At 37.7% G+C, this 21,897-nt stretch overlaps 1 protein-coding gene across 1 annotated transcript in view; it reads right to left on the bottom strand.

Moving 5' to 3' along the window:
- Window positions 1-21,897, bottom strand: part of MYO3B (myosin IIIB) — a 223,968-nt gene that overhangs the window by 39,908 nt on the left and 162,163 nt on the right. Inside the window, exons 32-34 of the mRNA XM_064514931.1 lie at window positions 15,353-15,473; window positions 5,677-5,740; window positions 4,658-4,793 (exon numbers count right to left, since the gene is read on the bottom strand). Of these exons, the coding sequence (XP_064371001.1) occupies window positions 4,658-4,793; window positions 5,677-5,740; window positions 15,353-15,473 (321 nt within the window). The remainder of the gene's footprint in view (window positions 1-4,657; window positions 4,794-5,676; window positions 5,741-15,352; window positions 15,474-21,897) is intronic.

Genomic DNA, 21,897 nt, shown 5'->3' with positions numbered 1-21,897 from the left:
TAAGCAAGGTCTTTGCAAAATGCTTAAAGACCAATTTAATCAGCTTCTTCACATTTAAGATTTCATAGACAATGATCCAGGAAAACATTTACCTACCTATATTAAGCATGCAGCTAAATTCTATGAAATGTACTGTTTATGTTAGCAGAGTAGAGCTCTTGAAACACTGCATCAGTGCCTCTTACAAATCTTTTTTAGGACTAGGGCCTTACCTATGAGCAGAAACACTACACAAGATCTGTTTGATGGTTTTTGACCAAAACTATACATTTACCTTTCCACTACTCTTAACTGTACCTTTCACTTACACTGCTGTTCTCACAGTATACACCTACATACACAGTTCAAGAATATGCCTTGAGATAGCTTACTTCTCAAGTTTTTTAAAGCTACTTGAACACTAAACTGAATAAAAGGTGGCAAAACAAAACAGTATTTGTTTACATACAGCACTGTAATTCACCAAAACCTGTTCTGGCGTATAATGCCTATAAAATGTCTTACAAAATGCCACAGATGGTTCTTTTCATTTCAAACAACTCAAGGGTGACAGGACTTTTTGTGCCCCCATCTTTCGAACTCTGCTTAGGAGAATTTGTGTGCCTTCAAAAAGGAATTTGCAGAATCAAGTAATATAATTCTACTTGCTTTTGGGAATCTGATCATGCCCAATAAGTAACGATTGTATTTTCTCTCCAGTGGGTCTGTCAGCTATCAGAATAAATCAAGATTTGTTTATACACAAAGAGAAAATCATGCATTCCCAATTTAGACGACTCATTTTAAATTAAGGAAAGCAGCAAAGGACTTTCAAAGGAAAAAAAGCTTTATCTATTTCAAAGATCCCTGCCACCTCCCTAGACTTACTTGTTTCTTAATCTTCTTTATAGATACAATACACAGAAAAACTGTTCAGGCAAACAAGATGAAGTAGGGGACATTTTCTGAAAAGGCTTCATGGATGGTTTCAACAAGATTGTGGCCATGAAAGAATGAAAGTTGTATCACTATCTTTAAAACTGGAGTCAAGCCCTAACAACTAATGAACTTATTATTTTAAATTTCCTGTTTAGGATGATGAACCTATAAACATCACTGGTATGATGGCAGCTATTAAGTAACTTTTTGGGTATAATGTTTCAGGAACAATGTCTCCCATGCCCACAATGTCCCTTACCATACTGTCTGCAGTACTGCCTGAGGTGGACAGCAGCTGCCTTCTTCCCTGCCGAGCAGTAACTTAACAGATTTCATTATATACTTGCCCTCCATCAGTGCAACAAACAGTCATTGCCTTCATATGTTTTCCAAACCCAACCCAGCTACCTTGAACCAAATCACACATTATGTTCAGTTTACCAGAAAGGAAGAGGGGAAAAAAAAGAGCAACATGAAAATAAAAATAAATACCACCAAGTTCAACTTAAAGCACACTAAGCTCTAATTTCCATTAGTTTTGAGAATATGAAAGATTAAGGAATCTAAAACCAAAGGCCATACTGCAAATTTTAACTTTTATAATTATACTGCAAATTTCACTACCTCAGTCTCAAAACGTGGCTTATGACATTGCAGATTTCATTATTCAGAATATCTCAGAACGCTGGCAAATTTCTCTGTCTCTCACTAAGCTTCAATATCATGTGAGGTGCAAAGCATAAATTAAACATAATCGGAGGACATATCCTGTTCTCCTACAAGAGAATGTTCGTGTCCAGAGACTCTTCACTTACGTTCTGGTTTGTTTGAAATGTCTGTGCTAGCATTAAGAGTTATCTCATTCTGTGGCCAACGCACAGATAATATTAGCTTTCCTTTTTTAAACATATTTCCTTTTTGTCTCAGTTACATACACTTTGAGCCAAAGTTACATTAGACTATTCTCACTAGAACGTGGCCACCGGAAATTGTTTACATTATTTTGTTTCTTTCAGTGTTACCTTGCGATTAAAATGATTCATTTCTTGCTTAATGGTTAATCCTAACAAGAAAGAATATCGGGCTGACTGTATCACACAGAAAGCACTGGAAAAGATCCTTGGCTTTGCTACTAGCCTTTCCCTTCCATTCTGGCAGTGCCAAGAGGAATTCCTGGGCAGTTCCTTAAACTTTATGCCACCATAGCACATGTGTGCACTTAAGTGCAGTGCATGCAATTTGGCCATACTTCTCAGTCTTTTTATGATCCAGTCTAAAGCCTGTTGAAGTGAACAGGAGCCTTTCGTTTCTGCACTGATTACTGAGTACAGTCTTTGCTGGATTTTTGTGCAAAAATTCCCACTCTATTTTTTCCTTTGCCATTCTAACAGTGTGAGCCAGCAGCCTGAACAATCAGGTTGCTGGACAACAAGATGTGTCTGCCTAGTCTGCATTATAAATACACCAATGTATTTTCACAAAAACGTTCAAATTCGTATTTTCATTTTCTCCCTTTTGTGTTCTGTTCCCCTCAACTGCGCTAGACCTGTAAGGCCCACCCTACCAGGACCTCAAGGCAAAGGAGCAACTTATCCTCTGCTTTGGGACACAAAGAGTGCCTCCTTCAGCAAACCTGTCAAATCAGGGCTGCTTCAAAACTGGATCACACATCAGTGCAGAACCCTATCACGCTCCTCTCCCTGCCTGTCTCTGTGCTGTAGTTCCACAGCACTACCACTAGGCTGATGGACTAGGTCCACCTGCAGCGTAACTTAAGGAGAATTCAAAATCAATGCATAACACTGCAGAGTAATATTTCATTATGAAAAAAAACAGTCCCTGTATTCTTTGGACCACCTGCTGGACAGCTTTTTTCTGAATAACAGCTTACATAGCATAGTCCTACACTAAAAAAAACATGTATTTTATGCTGTTCTTATTCCAAAAGTAAAGTTCGATGCTTGCTATTTCACTTGGTTTTCATAATAGGTCTAATAATATTCTGTGCTTAAAAATACACCTTGTACAGTAAGAATGAATAGAGATTCAGCAGGGTGTGAAAGAATCTGAATTTCTTAGTGCGAGCTGTGCTTTTAAAAGCACCCAAGGAAGTTATTATTCTTCAGCAGGTTTACTTCCTTAACAGTTACTCAATGAAGCGTGATTTGTATGATTACCTACCTGAGTATCATCATGCTTTACTGAGAAATTTCTTACTCTTTTGTGTCTGCATGTTTATTTTTTTTTACACCTATACGTTTCTTAAATAGCTCAGATCACTGTTGCGTTTATCTTCTTTAACTGGTATTCTTCTATCACATCTCATTTTTGAAGTCTCCCTGAATTACTAGCTAATGGTTCTGAATCCTGTGCTTGCTAAGTGTGTAATTCTGCCAATTTTACCCTAAGTCGTTTACTTCAGATGTGATGTCTTGATTTCAGGGAAACTAGTTGCAGGGTAACATATAATACCCAGTCAGAGTAAGGATGACAGATTTGGGCCCTGATTACTTTCCTCAAGAGGGTTTGCTGCAATGAAGATATTTTCATTTGACAGGTTTATTGTTACAGGTATTAATTTAAAAGAGTAATGTACCCATCCTCTGCAGGCCCACAGTATGGATTCAAAACCCATATGGACTGACATGCATGAAGAGAGTATAATGGATTTCTCAACCTGTTGTGCTAACACACAGTTCTATCATCTTCAGCATGGAAAACAAATTGTGCCTGTATAAAAGTTTAAAAACACTGAATTTGTATTATTTCCCATAACAGAAGGATCTGCTCCTACATGTACCTGTCTTCTTAATGTTACATTGTAAATTGTCTAAAGGGACTCTCTGTAAAGTTTAAACACAGAAATTGCAGGATTAGGGCTCAAGTATTCAGATAAAGATTTGTAGTCTTACAAGACCAAAGGTGTCCCGTTAAATACATAAATAGAAATGTTAAGCTATGACACAAAGTTATAAACATCTCATTTTCAGGAATAACTTGGAAATTGGTGTATTATCTTTTATATTTTGGCTCTAATTATAGGTATGACATTATCAACCTACTTCATCTTAAACTGTGGAAGGTATTTTACAATCTGGTATGGAAGTTTATATTCAGGGATTTTCAAACACAGAATAATTGCAATAAAGGAGAAAAATATTTTGATAGGTAATGATTTCCTGGAATAGTGAAAGATAAATCAGATAAAATGCAAAAGAAGCAAACAAACTTCATAATGCTTTACTTCAAGTTTTTAAGCTGATACTTGACCATGGCAAAAATAACCTATCAGCAAACAGAATAAAAAACACATTGCATAGATTTTACTATTATTGCAGACTTTCTTGTTTTGCAGCCTGAACCTTTGCGAGTGTAAACAAACAAGTTGTCTTTCATTCTGCCAAATGTGAGGGCTTCCTGACTGACTTTCACTTTTGAGGCTGGAAGGCGAAGGAAAGCTAAAGCTCTTGAAAGCCAATTTGATTTCATTAAAAAGATATTTCAAGATTATTAACCATGTTTTTAGTAGAAAATTTATTTTAAAAATCTCTATACTTCTGCCTCTGTACTTAGGTACTCAGGTTGAAAATATGTGGAATAAAATTAGTTCCTTTATGTTTCCTGACTTCCAAGGGATTGTTAAAAGAGATCATCAGTATATAAAGCAAGTTACACACTGACAACAAGTAGCTTATAAATAGTAAACGAAAGATCTCTGTTACTTTAATATATTTCTTACCTTCTTTTGTACGGGATCTCAAGGGACTTGACAACTGATGGTCTGGAACTGACTGGCACTGGCTAATTGACTGTGCATCATTCATTTCAAACGAATGTTTTAGAAAAAATGGAGAAGCAGGAATCTCATCCAAATCCTTTTGGAATAAAGAATGTTGTTTTAGGAACATAAGTGGTGTATTGATTACACTCTGCCACGATAATGTTTAGTTGTGATCTCACAGAGAGCAACTGTACATTTTCTACAACTCTTTGTGAAATGTCTAATGCTAGATTAAAGTTACACAAGATTCTTGTGGCTTTCAGCAACACTTAGTGCCTGTGTCACAAACATTTATTTACCTTTTCCATTTAACTTATTTATCCCCTTTCCTCATGCAGTTAATCATAGCATGCACTGTATGCTGATTCCCTCTCATAGTTAATTTGTATCTTTAGAAAAAAGCTATAGGAAGGTATTAATCTGCTTAACATTTCTAAGTACATCATCCAAGGGATTTTGTTTTTTTAATCTTACATATGCTCAGCAGAGTTACTGGCAAAAACTGTACATTTTCTCCATTTCATCCTTTCAACATCAAATGGTAAGCAGCAAAAATTGGATCAGACTTCAAAGACTATGCTGTGCTCCAAGTCACAGAGCGACTCCTCCATTTCACATATTGAATTCGAGCAGGATATCAAAGTGCTACCAAAGAACCTCAGGTCCTTACTAAAAAAGAGGCTCTAACATCTGTAGAAAGTGAAGTGCACAGACAAATCACCTCAGGGAGCAGCTAGCATTTATTCTCAGCAGCAAATTTCCAGCCTTTTGATTCTCTTATTCACTGTACCTCCCTGTCTTTCTACAGAACTAAAGTTCTTAGCAAGCAGGCTTTTGTCTCAAAGACTTCAAAACATCACTAACGGTTTCATGTTCAGATGGCTACGCCAAACAGCCACGAACACATTGCAAAACTGTGGACTCAGGAATTTGAAGTTATAATGCAATGTTATTTTAGAATCTAAACTTAGCAGTACCTTTTTTGTTTGTTTGTCGAGAAAATCAGGCACCACAGGAGAAGACTGGTTACTGGTTTGCTGCCTAAAAGCAAAGAAAAATAAAACATGTAGTTTAAATATTGTAATTTCTTCATTCTACAAAAGGTTTACTGGCATACCCATTTTTTGTTGATTTCTCCTTTTCCCCTCCCCCAGTTTCTAAATGTGCATATACAATGAATTCAGAGAAAACACAGACCAGTTCCATTTCCTCTTAGAAGGAAGCGCATGTTATTAAACACAGTAACTGGCTACGAGCAATGAATTTGTCATTAAGAATTTGTGGATAAGTGCACATGTGTAAAACGAGTTTATGAGAATTCTATGAAATTGAAGTCATTTATTAAAATTAATTTGACAAGATTTTACATGAAACATTTTTTCCTCCAGAGGCTGTAAAAAGCTGTTTTCACTGAAAAATCCAAACCCAGGCACTTAGAAAATATGACAGAGGAGGAAGAGGTGAAACACATGGCTTTGTGTTCTCCCAAAGACATGTGGGGTTAAGCAGAGCAAGGAAGGACGAGCTCTTGTATTGCTAGTCTGCCTCCACCCCTTCTGCTATTTTACCCTCACATGTCATGTCACCATACAAGCATTACAGACCAGCTCCTGTCCCCATTAAAGCTAAATAAAGTATCATAAAAACCTTCTGCAGGCCCCGATCCTTGTTGGCAGGCCTTTGAAGTCAATGGCTCTCTTCAATAATAAAGTCCACATAAACAGAATTTGCTTCAGCCCCTCTAGTTATGCAAAACCAAAAAAGATGCTATGAACTTCATTTGACAGATGAAAAAAGGAGGTTCATAAAGATTATCTGGTATGCCCACGGTCCCAAGACTGGGATTAAACCCAAGATTTTCTGTTTGTCAGAACGTCCTCATCCATCACATCATAACTTCCAACCCTCTCATGATCTTTCCGAAACTGCAGTTAATGGCACTGGCAGTTCTACCTACAAATGAAAACATCTTAAATCTAAGTTTCAGTCATACATTTCAGTTTATAATGTATATCATAGCTTTTTCATAGATGGCAAATAGCTTTTTAAGGCAAGAAGTAGCTTTTTCAGTTATATACAGTTATTCCAATGAACGCATTTCAGCCCTTTCATTCACAATGGGAAGTGGAAATATAAAGGACAAATATTGTTTTACCAAGTAACAAAAAATAAGCATATGTTACCCTAAATTTTCTAGTCATTTGCTATGTTTCAGTCAGCTACATTAAACACAAATGACTCATGTAATAACAGAACAAAAGCTGGACTTGAAAAAAGTGTCTGGCTACATGTGTATTTTACCTTTTAAACTGCACCTTTAAAATGTACCTTTTAAAAATACTTCAAATTAAAATAAAACTACTGAAGGGCTTGAAACATTTTAAACTATCATCTATTGAATTTGATAGTTGTATATTACCATGCATATGTATTAGATAATACATTTGTTCTATCCTATCCACAGAGGCTGATAAAACATTGCAAGCCTTATATTGCAATGGGGTTTAGGCTCCTATGTTAATTAAGTTTTTCTGAATGTATTACCCCATTTGAAGGAGCCGACTTCAGCTGTTTCAAACTAATCACAATAACGATGCTATCACCGGTGTCAATAAGCTATCTCAGGGTGTAAGAACAAAATGAAGCATTCATGACAAGTCAAAGATCCAATTTTTCTGAAATGCTCCAATTTTGTGACTATAGTTTAGATTTGCTAGTTAGGTTTGGGGAATTTTTTTTTCCTTTCTTCTTTTGCCCTAAGAAAGAGAAAGAAAATATTCTGCCAAAGCCATAATTTCAATTTAGAAGATGTTTTCCTTAAAGAAAAGGTAGGGATCCATTTTTAAAAAAGCATTCTTATTTTGTACTGGGACACTTCTCATACAGGAAAGTATAAAATATGTCTAGGACTTCACTCAACATTGCATTTGTGCATGTACCGTACTGTCTGTAAATTTGTTTTTTTTGCGATTTCTATCATATATATATTTAGTTATATAAATATTTATTTAGTGGGATTATTTGGATAACTTGCCACTTTTCCCAAAAATTACTCACGCATTTTTTGAAATGATTCATTTCCCTCCCCCTTCTTCTTGCAGAAAACAGACCTAATCTGAGCTAAAAAATATGAATCATCCTCAAATATTGCTATGGGGGATGTCAAAAATCAAAATCTGCTGTTGGATCGGGGTGTTGCTAATGGCCTACAGTGCCAAAATGGACTGAATCATAATCTAAATTTAAATGACCAGATTTTGGTCTGGATGTGCATCTCAATCTGCAGCTTGAACTAATCTTTACATACTATAAAGAATCTAAAATTCAGTATGGTTTTGCCATAGGTTTTGCCACTTTAATAGGGCTGGAACATTGTCCAACTGTTTAAAGTATGAAGGTAATATTCAGCAGCTGGCCTTCTGTACACCTGAAGCTAACATAAATTAACCTCTGGAATTAAGATCTTGATTCTGTCAGGATTCCTCAAGATACTGTGTTGTTGGCTAGAATAACCTTAAGTTGGACCGCATTTGGCACAAGATACCCCATCCTCTAATAGAATGTGCTGTTGCTGATATAAGCGTGCACTTTACGATTACTGGCTTTCATTCAAAAAAATTTCTGTATTTCTGCGTGACAAATTCCAGAATACAGAACCTTTGGGGCTGCCCAGGAACGCACCAGTAACGCAGAGTAGCAACAACTGTCAGTGGTTTCCTATATGACATGATGTGATTCTCACGTTCTTTACCTATGGACGATTGCAACAGCATGTGTGGCAAATTCTGTTTGCTGACAAACTTTCTGCAACTTTCACTGGGGCCAGCTAGTGCTGCATGAACACTGGCGAGAACAGGGCAAAATGTGGCCTCTGAATTCTTAAGCTCTCTTTATGATATGTTAAAATTACTTCAACTGAAATGAAATAGGAGTTCTTGCTCCAGAACATACTAGAGTTCATTATGCCCATAAACATAACGGCAAATAGGAAAGAGCATGCACTGAATAGAGGGCTTTTGTTTTCATTTAGGCAGAAGACAAGCGAGAGAGATGGGAGCCATTGTTTCCAGAGGAAAAAAAAAATCAAATTAACAGAAACTGCCAGTTTTTCAAGATAATTTTAACAGCAAGTGGGAATTCACTGCCATGAGGCATGAACAGATCAGGAAAAGTCCTGGGCCTGAGCTGCTGGGTAACTGTCCCCAGCAAAAAAAGAAAACGGGGCCTATGCCTTCTACCTTGTCCTTTCTTTAAGGCTGTCATTATGGCCCTGGGAGAGGGAATATACTCTTTTCCTTAAGTCTGAATGGTGCGAAGTGACATCCCTTGGTAGCAGAGTCTTTATAAATGAACTGAGTAATAGCTATGATTGCCATAAAACATGAGGTATATTCTGAAACATAAAATTTCTGGATGATACTGTCCTTGCAAAAAGTGAATTACCTATCCCTTGTACCTCAAAACTGAAATGAATCTGAGCTGCTGAGAAGAGTCTAGGAAGAATCCTGAGGATTTTCCCCGAGCAGCTCTGTGCTAACGGTGAATTAAGAACTTGGTAAAGAGAAAAACAAGAATAATTCCTTCCATGCTTTCCCAAGAAAAAACATCCTAAATCCAAAAGGACAGTGCTTTATATGCTCTGAGAACAAGCTAGAAAGTTTGAACATAGCTGTAAATCTCTAAACTGCTTTTCAAGGCATACTGCAAGCAGAATTGTTGCAAAGTTTTCCTGTTTTCAGCCTCTAAACCTTAATGAGGATGGGCCATCCAACTATGATCTGTATTCACAGTAACTCACTCTTCTGTTTTCCAAGTTATTAAAAGTGCTGCTAAAACTAAGCATGCTAAAGCATTAATTTTATTTAAGTGTAGTAGCTTAGATAACAGAAAAGATTACAAGATCCACCATCAAACATTCAAGGTCAAATATCACTGTAATTCCACCAGCAATTGAAATGCAACTACTACATTTTGAACAGAAACTCTGAAACTACTTGGCTTCGTATTTTTTACAGAAAAATTGGGCTCCCACATACACATATGGAGAAGTGACCACTTGCAGTTCTGGCTGGAAGAGTCACAGAGCTTTGGAAACAGAGCTCTATGGAAAGACTGGCCTCATTTGAGATGCCAAATTGGGAACAAACTTCTGAAAACATGACATCGACTGTAGGTGCTCATCACCTTGAAATCAGGCTCTGATCTCTTCTGAAAATCTGGCTGGAATTGTACTGGGCCTAAGAAAATGAGACAGTTAATTAGACAGTACCAACTGCAATATAGTTAGGAGGGCAGCAGCTAGCTCATATGAGCCAAGCAGTGATGGTAGCTAGTGTTTTCAAACTTGGCATCTGATGTTAATGAGGCTGATTTTGAGGGACAGGGTATTTTCAGGTATCTTTGAAGAAACCCTTTTTCTTATGGTTTCCAAAAATTTTTCTTTTCCACATTGGCAGGAAAGCATCATCCGAGACAGGAAGGCAAGGTCCAGTCAGCACGCTCACCTTGGCAAGGATGCAGGATATCCAGGTTCATGTGGCCGGTTTCAGTCAGGCAAAGCAGCAATTTGCTGCTGAATGTTCAGCTATTGAGCTATAACAACTCAGTCTTCATATGTGGACTGTCTATAAGCCACTGAATTAGCAAGAAAAAAGACAAACACTGACTACTATGGTCTATCTACACTTCTGTATCTAGAATCCAGGCTGGCCTTAGCACCAAAAGCAGTCAAACTGGCAGCATAAAACTAGTAGTGTAGACTAATTTTCACTGAAAAAAGTAGCTGTGTTTTCAGAGTGATTTTGGCCATTATGAGTGTAAGTCTCATCAGAAGTTGATGGAATTTACACTTTTGTTACTTAAATGCTCCTGAAAAGGTTAGGAACACTCTTAGACATTCCACAAGGAAGACTACAGTTCATTTTGCAAAAATAATTCATTCCTGAACAGAATCAACTTCTTAATCCTTCCAGCATGGAGAGATGAAAAAATCAAAATGGAAGGGGAGGAGAAAAAAGATGACAATAAAAAATTCTGCCTAAATTTTATTTCTATTTACACTTTCATAAGTCATGAGTAACTACTTGAACATATGAAATGTACTACATAGTAATTAGAAGCTAACATGACAGCAGAATCAGGCCCCTGCTTCACTGCATGTCACAGAAATTGCAGACCTCTTATTTCCATCACAAGCAATAACCTTACTGTTCTGCTATGATTACAAACAGGAAAGTGAAGCAATTAAAGGAAAACAGAATATTTTTATACCAGCTTTTACAGTGGAAAGAAATTAAAATTCGTATTCAAAAGACTTCTTCTACAAGAAATCACAGTGCAGTCTTGACAGAAACTGAAACTATCCAAGGAGAAAACTATGGAGCAATCTGAGGAAGGCATAGGCAGTAATTCACCAGGACCTGATTCATCTGAAGATTCTGAAAAAAATTAAGTTTAAAATGTGGAGATGCTACTCTTTCAAGCGGCTATCCACAAAAAATGAGAGCACGCTATTGTGGTGATTTTTCTTTCTTCTTTTCCTTTTAAACAAAATAATCCAAGAAATATTTTGTTACTGAGTGGAATATCACTTCAGCAAGAGGCAAGCTGCAAATCAGGTCAAAGCAAGCAAAGCAGAAGATACAAGAATTGTTACATGGAACAGTTTAATTCACATTAAGCCAATTTTCGAGTTCATCTGTGCTCATGCGAGTAGCCACTGAAATGCATATTCTCTGCTCTCGACATATGGGACATTATGTCAATGTGCTAACCCACCAGTATCTATGTGAGTGGAACCATACTGTATGCTATTTCCATGGTCCTCCAGCTGCTGCAGAATACAGTTTTGCATCCTATTAGGATGATTCCCGCCATTTCCCCTTGTATGCCTTCTCCCTTCTCGAGCTCCTGCTGACCCCTGAACGCAAGTTTCCTGAAATTTAAGAACTTATGCCTCCTGAGCAGAGGCTCACACCTCCATTGCAGCACTCTGTATTATCAGTCTATTCACATCGGACTGGGTAGCTACCAGGAGGTGGCATTCAGGGTGGTAAGTTCTTGATAGCCTTGGCCACATAACCAGGGAAGGTCTCACAGTGGCAGACCCTACAGGTGTTCCCAGATCAATACTCTCCACTGTCCTCAGATGCTGCAAAAATTGCTGATCATCCTAACACAATTGCCTCCTCCATCTGACGTTCGTTTTTCAGGCAGCAGCAACAATGCTGCTTCAAGCAAAGCTGACACAAGGAGGACTCCTCTAGAACACTTTTTATACTGATTCCCTACACAGATGCACCAATGGCTGCTGGTACTAAGATGCCATAAAGTGGCTGACTTGTAATGCCAAAGCCACTGGCACAGAGACGCATTTCAACAAGCCACTGCACAGTTATAGCCACTGACCATGTACATAGGGTTAGGCCATATATTGTGATACTTAGCAGCCAGTGAGCTGGTCACTTTGTGATTTGTCATTTTGTCCCACTCAGGCCTGCAGATTTCCCTAAGTGGTTGATGATGTCCGGAGAAGGTTTGGCAAAAGTCACATGCACAGATGAGTTTCTGGCAGGAAACTGGACATAGTGGCAGTCTCCCAGGTGTACATTTATTCCCATGACCCTTTTCGGACAGAAAGGTTCACGGGTGACTCCACAGTTCTACGGAACTGAATGAAAAAACATTGTTTCAATGAGACAAAGCCACTTTCTTGCTAATGTTTACATTATTTTTCTATACTAATTTCTATCCCTATTATAGATATTTCCTAATTCTTAATATGCAATTAGATACTTGTATCTTGTATGAAGCTATCAAACTTCATACAGGAAAGATTTCTGTATTTGAGCACAGTTAATGCTTGTTTTCAAATTAGGCATACAAATGCAGGAAACATTTAACATGCAATAATAACAACAAATGTGTGCATTTAATTAGCATTTTATGTAATTTATTAGGTTGAGTTTGCTTATATCCTGCATTCACTAACTGAAGAGTGTGGACTAAGTATACAGATTCAATTTCCTTGAGGGAATTTAATTTTTTTAAAGTGCCTATCCCCATGTCCATTTCTTCTGAACAATTTGAAATTCATTAGTTAGTAAAACTGAACGCTTTATATATATAATAATACTGGATTTTTTTTTTTATAAATTTTAGAAAAAGCAGCAGGTTGTCACACATTTATATGCATAGTTATATTCCTGTGTATACAACAATACAGATCTCTATATGATTTTGCTTTCTGACCCTGAGTACTTCTCAGCTCATTTTTTTTTCCAAAACTGCCAGAAAGAACAGAACAGAAAAGACAGTATTTTATTATTCTACACTTTAATTCAATGGTATGTGAAGTCGCAGTGAGGCTGCTTTCTCTAGGGACATATTACAAGCTACCGTGTTAAACATCTGCACTATTATTCATCAGCCTTCCTGTTTCCTACAAGTTTCCTGTATGACTGAACAGCCATATGCTTAAAACACAACAGCCCAGTAACGCTACACGTAGAAGGGAGTCTTGATTTATGGGAAGTACGTTATCGCATTTAGTGCTAAGATTCTGAACATCACCTGTGGAATGCTGAACATTTTCAAGTCTCACTGAAATCACTGGAACCTGAGGTCATTGCTGAGAAATTTACAGGTTTAGGCAAATAATCTCCAATATGTTTTGGGCTTAAACCTGAGAATGGCCAGCAGTAATAACAGTTTAGCAACTTCAGACAAAAGAGATTATGAATTTTATTATCTATCTTAATGCGTACAGCAATCAGGATTGTGTGCAAGAGCTGAATAGCCAATGTATTTTACACGAGCACTTTCAGACTAGATATTTAAAGGCATTTAGACATTGATTTCAAAGGAAGTTTGGTGCCTGAATATCTTTAAAAATCTGTACCTTTGTGCTCCACAGAGACTAAACATGCCTCAACAGCTACTGATCCATAAAACGTTCATAAGCCTCATGGGATGTACAATTATGCAAACTCTTCTTAATCCAGAAAAATACATCTACTTGGAAAGCAACGAGGGATTCCAAAAATGCAAAAAGGGAAGGAAACCACTCCTGGCTTCACACAAAAACTGGATGAAAGAAAAGTTTAAAGAGCCTGTGTGCCTCTAAACAAGTCTGAGTGAAAGCTCTAGAACAATAAAAAGAAGGCAAAATGCCTGTTCACATTGTAAATTATTACAATTTGGGATGCCAAAAAAGACTGATAATAGACAGATTATTAGCTCTTGCTTTCAACAGCTGGTGCAGACTGGAGAACAGATTATCATGCCATCATCAATAGTTCTAAAATGATCATGATATACACCCCCTTGAGTATTTAAGAAGTAGGAGGAGCTGCATGAACACAGAGGGAATCATAATTTAGAAAACTCATTGTCCCAATGAGCAGTGAGGCAACCCAAAGATAGAGCAGTGATGGTGAACTGCAGTGTGCTCATCCTTTTCTCTGAGTATTAATACAAAAAGCCTCCATCATTTTTGTTCTTTTTTATGTCCTTGTCCACTGGTCTGAATCCTTTTCTTGCTGAAACCAGATTGCTGCACGGGAGAGATTCTGGAGCATTATTAGCCTGGAAGGATGCAGGTGGCTGCACCTGAACAAAATCCCGTAATAATGCACCAGAGTATTTAGCAGACATTATTCAATCCAAACCAACCAAAGTCAGCATGAAAGCTAACATATCTGAATGTTGATCAGAGAAAACAGAAATATCATTTTGGAGAAGTTAGAGGTTACTCCAAAAAATCTCTCTCAATAGAATAATTGCATCTAATTACAGTCAAGTGAGTCACTGATTTTCTCAGAGAACTCAGAGATGTAATAGGACCTACCTTTATATACTATATAGAAAGCATTTAAAATCACAGAAATAAGAACTGCAAGAGGTATTGAGAAGCCTGTTTTGCCCATTCCACAGAAGGAGAGATCTCATAACTCTTAGTCACCTGTTAACCAAAGGAAGGGATTCATCCAGCAAAATCAACTACCTTTGCTGGAACACTGTTGGAGAGACAGATTTTGACAACAGCTAAAGATGTAGCCGTTCCCTCTTGCTTCTCCTACTAAAGGAAATGTCAGGGGGACATTTGACTGGAGCAATTCCCTTGGTAAGGGAGGTTAAAATATCCTTCCTCTACAAGGCGGTGGGCACCACTTTTAAGGTTTACAGTATTTCTACGTTTTCTGTCAGTGACTTGTCCATCTGCTTTTTACAGTTTTTTTCCATCTCATTGCTGGTCTGCAAGGAGCTTTACAGACATAAAAGGATAACTTCCTGTTCTTGAGAATTTAGTAAAATGCACTGCAGTCAATTCTGAAACACTGAGCACTTGCAATTCTGCCTGCAGTCAGGGGTATTCTGGGTACTTCTGAGAAGCGCATAGGAACAGGACAGCAGCCCAGGAAAAAAAGTACAGCAAACAGATCTAACTCTGCTAACCAGGAGAACACTCAGATGACTTAACTGGTGGAGGGACTGACCCAGTCACAGGGATCATCCTCAGAAAATGGTTAGGTTCCCAAAAAGCTGGCTGAATCATGATGAAACACCTACTCATTTCAGAGTACTCATTTCAGATTTCTTACTGTGTGGAAAATGACTTCTTTTAGATAATGGACAGCATAGGATTCAACTCACCAGTGCTCTTCACAGTCAAAATCAGAAGCAAAGCAGCTGCTCATATGCTGAGGATCTGCTACACAACCAGTCCTGTTTTTCAATCTTGTGTAGTTTTTACGAACAATATATCCCCTGAAAGCTAAATAAACACAGTTATAAATCAAAGCACAACTTTGCAGAGTCTGAAACACAGACTGACAATTGCCTCTGCAGTCCAGAGATGAATGCCCTCAACTCTTCTGAATCAGTGAAGAGAAAGAGCACGTAGCACCGCAGGGGAGTAGGTCTAATGTTCATGATAGTTGGAAATTACACAGGACCTTATTCTCACTCTTACAGTGACCACCAGGCATAGAGATGGCAGGGAAAAGAAGCCTTGAAATAAGAACATACCTAATTTAAATAGGAATCCAGCTTAGAATGTATTAAAAGTAGTAGAAAAATGCTCCCAAAACACTATTTAACCACAACTCCCATGATTTGAGTTAGACAGAAATTTACAAAAAGTAAGTTTTACCTGTTTTTCTGTGGGGGTGGGGAAGCAGGGGGAGGAAAACTCAATGACAACTGGAAAAAGTCATAATGTCTTCTCTTATTTTTCAATTAACTGTAACCATAATGGAATATTTAAAATATCTCTCATATAAATACTTAGGAAAAAAACTACACAGATTGGAATTTATACCATTCATAAAAAAGACAGCAGAATGAAGCAGCCACTACAAATACTAAATGAAGCTGCAAGTGTGCAGTGAAATGGAATGATAAATAAAAAGGCAATGAATAACATTTTCAAGATATCTACATCCTTTATTTCCATGTAATGTTTCTGGATTTGGGTACCTAAATAACTAAGTACTTTTAGACTTTTATCTGATGTGAATTTGTTTGAAATCCTGGCACTTGGGGGCAGTTGGTAATAAAATTCCAGCACAAACCACAGATAATGATACACGCTACATTTAGGACAAAGACTTCAGAAAGTATTGCAATGTACAAATAAATCCACAAATTTTTAAAATTTATTTCTTTAAGGGTTTGTATCAAACATTATTCTAAGTAAAACCCTGATGAAAGGGCAGAAATCGTTCGATGCCAAAGAAGCTAATTACGGTATCAGTACCATAGTTTAAATGTATAAGAAGTTGCTGAACAAGAAGGCTGACAGCAGGAAGGGAGAGGAGCTGCGTGTTAGTCTAACCGGAATGCAACTTAGAAGCAGTGAGACAATATATAAAAGAAAACTGGAGATAACATCAGGAAATATTACGACTTTGAAGAAAAAAATCACTGTCCAGGAAAAGCTTGTGAGCACACCAAATGTATGCAAAAGCACAGAGTCAGTCTGGGCACTATTCGCCCCAAGGAAGAGGAGGAGAGCCCTCTCACTGGGGTTCTCAGAAGCTAGCCTTAAATATGGCAGTGACATCGATGGGAGGGAGGACAGGCACGGCAGGGTGGTTTAGGGCACACCATGTAGGATGTGGGCCAAGGTAACGTTGTCGATTACACAGGGAAAGCAGGAGGTAGAATAAATTGGTCAACAGAGAAGTTGCTCAGTAGATTAAGAAGTTTTCTCCATATCCTATGCCCGTGATTTAATGAAAACAGAGTGTTTAAATGGAATTCCCTATAGAAGTAGGCATTACCTAACAGATGAGAGAATAAAGCCCTATACAATTTGCAGTTGCTCAATTATTACCAACTTACAGGATAATTCATTAATTTTCTTTCTGCTCCATTTAACTGCTCTTTTACATTTAGCTTCCCATTCATGTTTTTGCATAATAAAAAGATAATGAAGGAAACAAAATAAAGCTACTCTGATCACCTCTTCTCTTTCCCTTAGAAAAGGGCTGTAAGTGATCCCTTCTTTTCTATTTTAATTCTTGTACAGTGTTAAATGCCTTCTTTTCAGCCACAACCTCTACAAAAACATATGTTGTTGCACTTATCTGTGCAACATAAAAAAACCCTAAAACCATTTTAATATTTCAAGCAGTGGCAATGTAATGCACTATTACAATCTAAGCATTTCAGTGCTACTGAGGTTTCTAGAGCAAGAAGCAGCAAAACTGCCTTTTAATGAGAGGCCACTAAAATAAATAACCATTCACTTTACAGAAGGCATGACAGAAGCTGGGCCTGCTGAGGTGTTGTACTGAACACAGAGCTCAGGTATCATGAGGCTGAGGAACTTTCCACCCTTAATAATCAGACTGGAAAAGTCTGCCTATCTGGCAGAGATGAGGCAAACGCTCACTTGCCTCATGCGATCAGGCTTCCAATCCTTAACTATCCCCTACTGACCAGACAAGAAGCCTACTCTGATATTGGCAGCAAAGACAGCTGGCCAGCAGCCATCTCTCTGCAGCTGAAACATGCTGAGTATCAGTCAGTCTATGCACTACTATAAAGAAGCACTGAAATGAATGAATAACATAAACTTCAGTTTTCTTCTTAAAAATTTCTTGCCACTCAGCAATGCTTTGTTTGTGAGTGAGTGTGTGCATGTGTGTGCATATGTGATATCTACTGTGATTGGTTTTTTTTCCTTAGAAACTCTACTAATGGCAATATAACTATTTTGGTCTTCCCCTCAGTCAGTATATATAACCTGCTATGTCTTATTTCGTAAACATAGTTTTCACTCTGCCTGTTGTTTCCATCAATATTTTCACAATCAACACCTCTTCGACGTAACCTTTGCACAAGCTGGTTTCTAACGTTCTTCTAGAACACCTTGAATCTGACAGGTAACGGCTGCATTTTTCCTACCTTGTCTTTGACTCATGGGATAACTGAAGTAGCAGGATAAAAAAGCATGCCTCTCAAAAGCTTCATGCAGCAGGACTGCATTTTTTCAGCATTTATTAACTGGATCTATAATGTTTCAAAAGAAATGCATATGCAGAGAATTCTACCGGGGGAGCCCGAGAGGTTGGGAAGCTGCTCCATCACAGCAATTTGCATTACTGACTGGTGCTGGTTTTGACACTAAGCACTTGGCTCAAAGAGTGTGAAATTAGCAGACTCATGTTGCTAGTGCTCCATGAACAATCACCGCATCATTGAAGAAGAATGATTACCAGCTGTCACCTCATTTTCACTTTATGCATTCTATATTCCAAACTTTACAGCTACAGTATCTTTAATCCTGATCTTTACATAGCTAATGATGACAGGATCTGAACTCAAAGCAACATGGGATCTGAACTAAATTCTAGCACTCTTACTATTAGTCACTCAGTGCTAAACATAACGTGCCACAATTCAGGACATGAATTTTTACTTCTTATACTGGCTGATTCTCATGCAAAACGAGTTTTTAGTCAGCTCCAAGCGGGTAGCAAACTGAGAATATATCTACCTCAACGATTTTGAAGTGCGGTGTTTTTCAGTTAAAGACCTTTAATCTAAGGTCTAAGTACTAAGGCACATACGTTACACACAAAGTTGCACAACTGTAGTTAGCAAAAGTCCAGGCATTTTCCTTCTGATTCCCACAGGAAATATAGAGTGACAGAGCGAATTGTGAAGCACAATGTAGAAAGATCAAAGCTAAACAATCACAGGTCTATATAAGAAGTACCTAGAAAGGAGATGAAGAAGTATTTTTAAACTGCAAAAGGATTCATTCTCAGTCGTAAAATATCATGCGGAACAGAAATCTGCTACACAGACAAACATTTTAAAACTATAATACCACCTAAAATAACATGTAACAACTTGGAAATGAAAGCTCATACTTTGCTGAAGAGAAGGTGTCATAATAGCATGGTAGTTTGTAATCAAAAATTTCAAACTTGGTTTCCTACAAACAGCATAGGACTTAATTTGCCTAGTTAAATGAGCATTCAGCAGCTTAACTACCAACATCTGAGAGGCTTTGGAGCCCATGAATCTGATCCTTTGCTCAGTGCCAAGTTAATTCTAATGAATGGTACAAGGGATGGAGAGTCGCGTCCTTTACTAGGGTCCCGTGAATGTCTCCCCTCTTTCACCTTCACTCAGGGTGGATCTTGGAAGATGTGTGTTTAGTAGCAGACAAAGCAAATCTTGCCCCACTTGCTCTGGCAGGAGCATTAAGAGAAAGCAAGTCACAAGTTCTTACGTACAACTGGGAGCTATCCGAGCACCAAGCAGTGACTATTGGGAAGATTCACCAAGGCTGCCATCAGGACTGATGTCACTGATGCACATCGCCACTCACACATGGCATTTTAATTACTGTGCACTAGAGTAAAAAGTCCTGGTCTTGGGATTTGGTCACAGAACAAAAAGTGCAGATGAATCTGAAAGCCTCTGTCACTAGCAGCAGGCGAAGGGAGTAAGTTTCCCAAGACTCCTTGTCCTTTCCTGATTTTATCAAGGGCATGAAACCCAATAAGCATAGTTTCCATCATGGACGTACAGCGGTCTCCTTTCCATCTCCTCAAAAATGGGAGAGAAAAGCAAAAGAAAATACAGATGTATTCACAAAGATGGAGCCTAGCTCAGAGATGGGGACAGAATATAGGACCTCGTACCTCAAAACTGTAAGACCTTCTCACTTTTCCTAACATGTTCCCTGCACACGAGCAGCAGGCTCTTAATGGTTAAAGTCAACCAAAGCTGTGCAGCCTGCACAAAACAGTTTAGTTTGGCCTGAATTTGAAATCAGGATAATACAATGAGTCAGCTTAGCTATAATTAAGAGAAACACATACATCTCTTCAGTGGTTCTTATATCGACAATGTTGTTTAAAAGGAATAAAATGCACAATATAAAAAAGTAAACCTGGACTTGCTACTTAGTGTTTGTTACTTCCAGGAAAATTCTAATAAAAAGATTTTCTCTTTTGGATATATTTATAAAGTGCTTAGAAGATTTTGGGACATTTTACTCATGTAATTCATAGACCTATACAAGTGTATTAGCTAAATACGGCTACACACACATACATAGACACATACTGATATAAATACACAGAGTTTTCACAAAATATCTCCCTGTCTGCCACTGAACTCAGCATTAAATATTGGCTGTTCAAAATCCTAAAGTAACACTTACATTAAAAGCTTACATTTATTATAAATGTAAAATAGTGTACTACAGCTGTTCTCCTGAAACCCTCCTTTTTTACTCTTATGAAGTAAATTTTGCCATATGTTAGAGACATGTAAATAGTAAGCAACACTGAAGGGGCAGAAGTTACAGGACTTTCCAAAGGGATGCCTCCTCTGGTTTCTTCCTGAACGTCCATCACTTTTTGTTAAAAGGGAGAGCCCAAATCTTGAGTTCTTGATAAGAATTTTCCAATACAATGTGACATATGGCGAGTGTGTGAGCACGTGTTGGAGGAGGAGATGGTGGCTCAATGGATTAGTCATTTGCCTTTCACCTCTGGAAGCATAGTTAAACTCAGTCCTGACCAGAGTTGCACAGTATATTCCAGATGGCTAAAGTGGGCCTAATTAAAATGAATTCAGTGATGTCACCTCGGATCTAAGTGAATCGCATGCACCACTCATTTGGCATTTTGGCAATGTCAGCTCACAAATGAAATAAACAGATTAAAGTCCTCCCTCAAGTCTTTGGGGAGAAGAGTCACTCTACATGGAAATACATGCTATCATAACAAGAAAATGTACTTTTATAATTGTATTTTCTCTTTTTTTTTAAATTCTAATTAATGCATTATCCTAATGCAAAGAAATACTAAATGAGACTTGCATATGAGGTAAATCAGTGTAGCGACATTTCAGTCAGATGATTCAGTGGATATACCCTGATTTAAACCAGCTGTGAATCTGGCAACATAACTTGAAAAATTATTTTAACAAAATCTTTTTCCTTTTATGTAGACTTAAAAAAAACAATACAAATCCTAATTGTAAGGAAATACTTATACAGAAGCACAAAGTATCATTATCTCAAATACACAAAGTCATTCTTCACAATCAAGTAAAAAATTCTTCTCTAAGTAAAAAATTATCATCTAACTTTCACAGTTTGGGAAACTGTCTCGAAGAAGTGGCTAAGATCTTGCTTGTATACCCTGAGGATTTTAGCCACGAGTCTAGTAACATCTGTGTATCTGAGAACCTATAATGTTGATATGCAGAAGTAGGGTAGCTTTTTTTCCCCACCTAATTTAAATTCACAAACATTTTGTTTCCTAGCAAGGATGTTTTCTCCCATCTACAATAATGACTTATTTTGATTTAGTATTATACACTTAGGAAATGTATCCTCATGTATATTGTGAAGGGTTTTTTTTTTTTTGTAAGTTTGTTTTTTCTTCCAACATTTCATCAATGGATAGTGAACTGCTGGGCCCACAGAGATCTCCAGACCACCAGCTCATGTATTTGAAAGGCATCTGTTTATTTTTAAAATGCAAATGCAGCTACCTCAAAGACTGACTTGCAAGAAATGAACAATCTGAACAAGTCAAGAGGTTTCCAATCAGGAGCTGTGTTCCTCCTTTATATCAGGCTATGATCACTTGCTGTCAAAACCACTTAAACAATATCCTGGAATCTGAATGAAGTCCCCCCACAATTAAAATGAGCAGGAT

The sequence above is a fragment of the Dromaius novaehollandiae genome, chromosome 7 (assembly GCF_036370855.1).
Source record: "Dromaius novaehollandiae isolate bDroNov1 chromosome 7, bDroNov1.hap1, whole genome shotgun sequence".
Lineage (NCBI taxonomy): Eukaryota > Metazoa > Chordata > Aves > Casuariiformes > Dromaiidae > Dromaius > Dromaius novaehollandiae.
The sequence above is the reverse complement of the archived record's forward strand: the minus strand, read 5'-3'. Positions and strand labels throughout refer to the sequence as shown.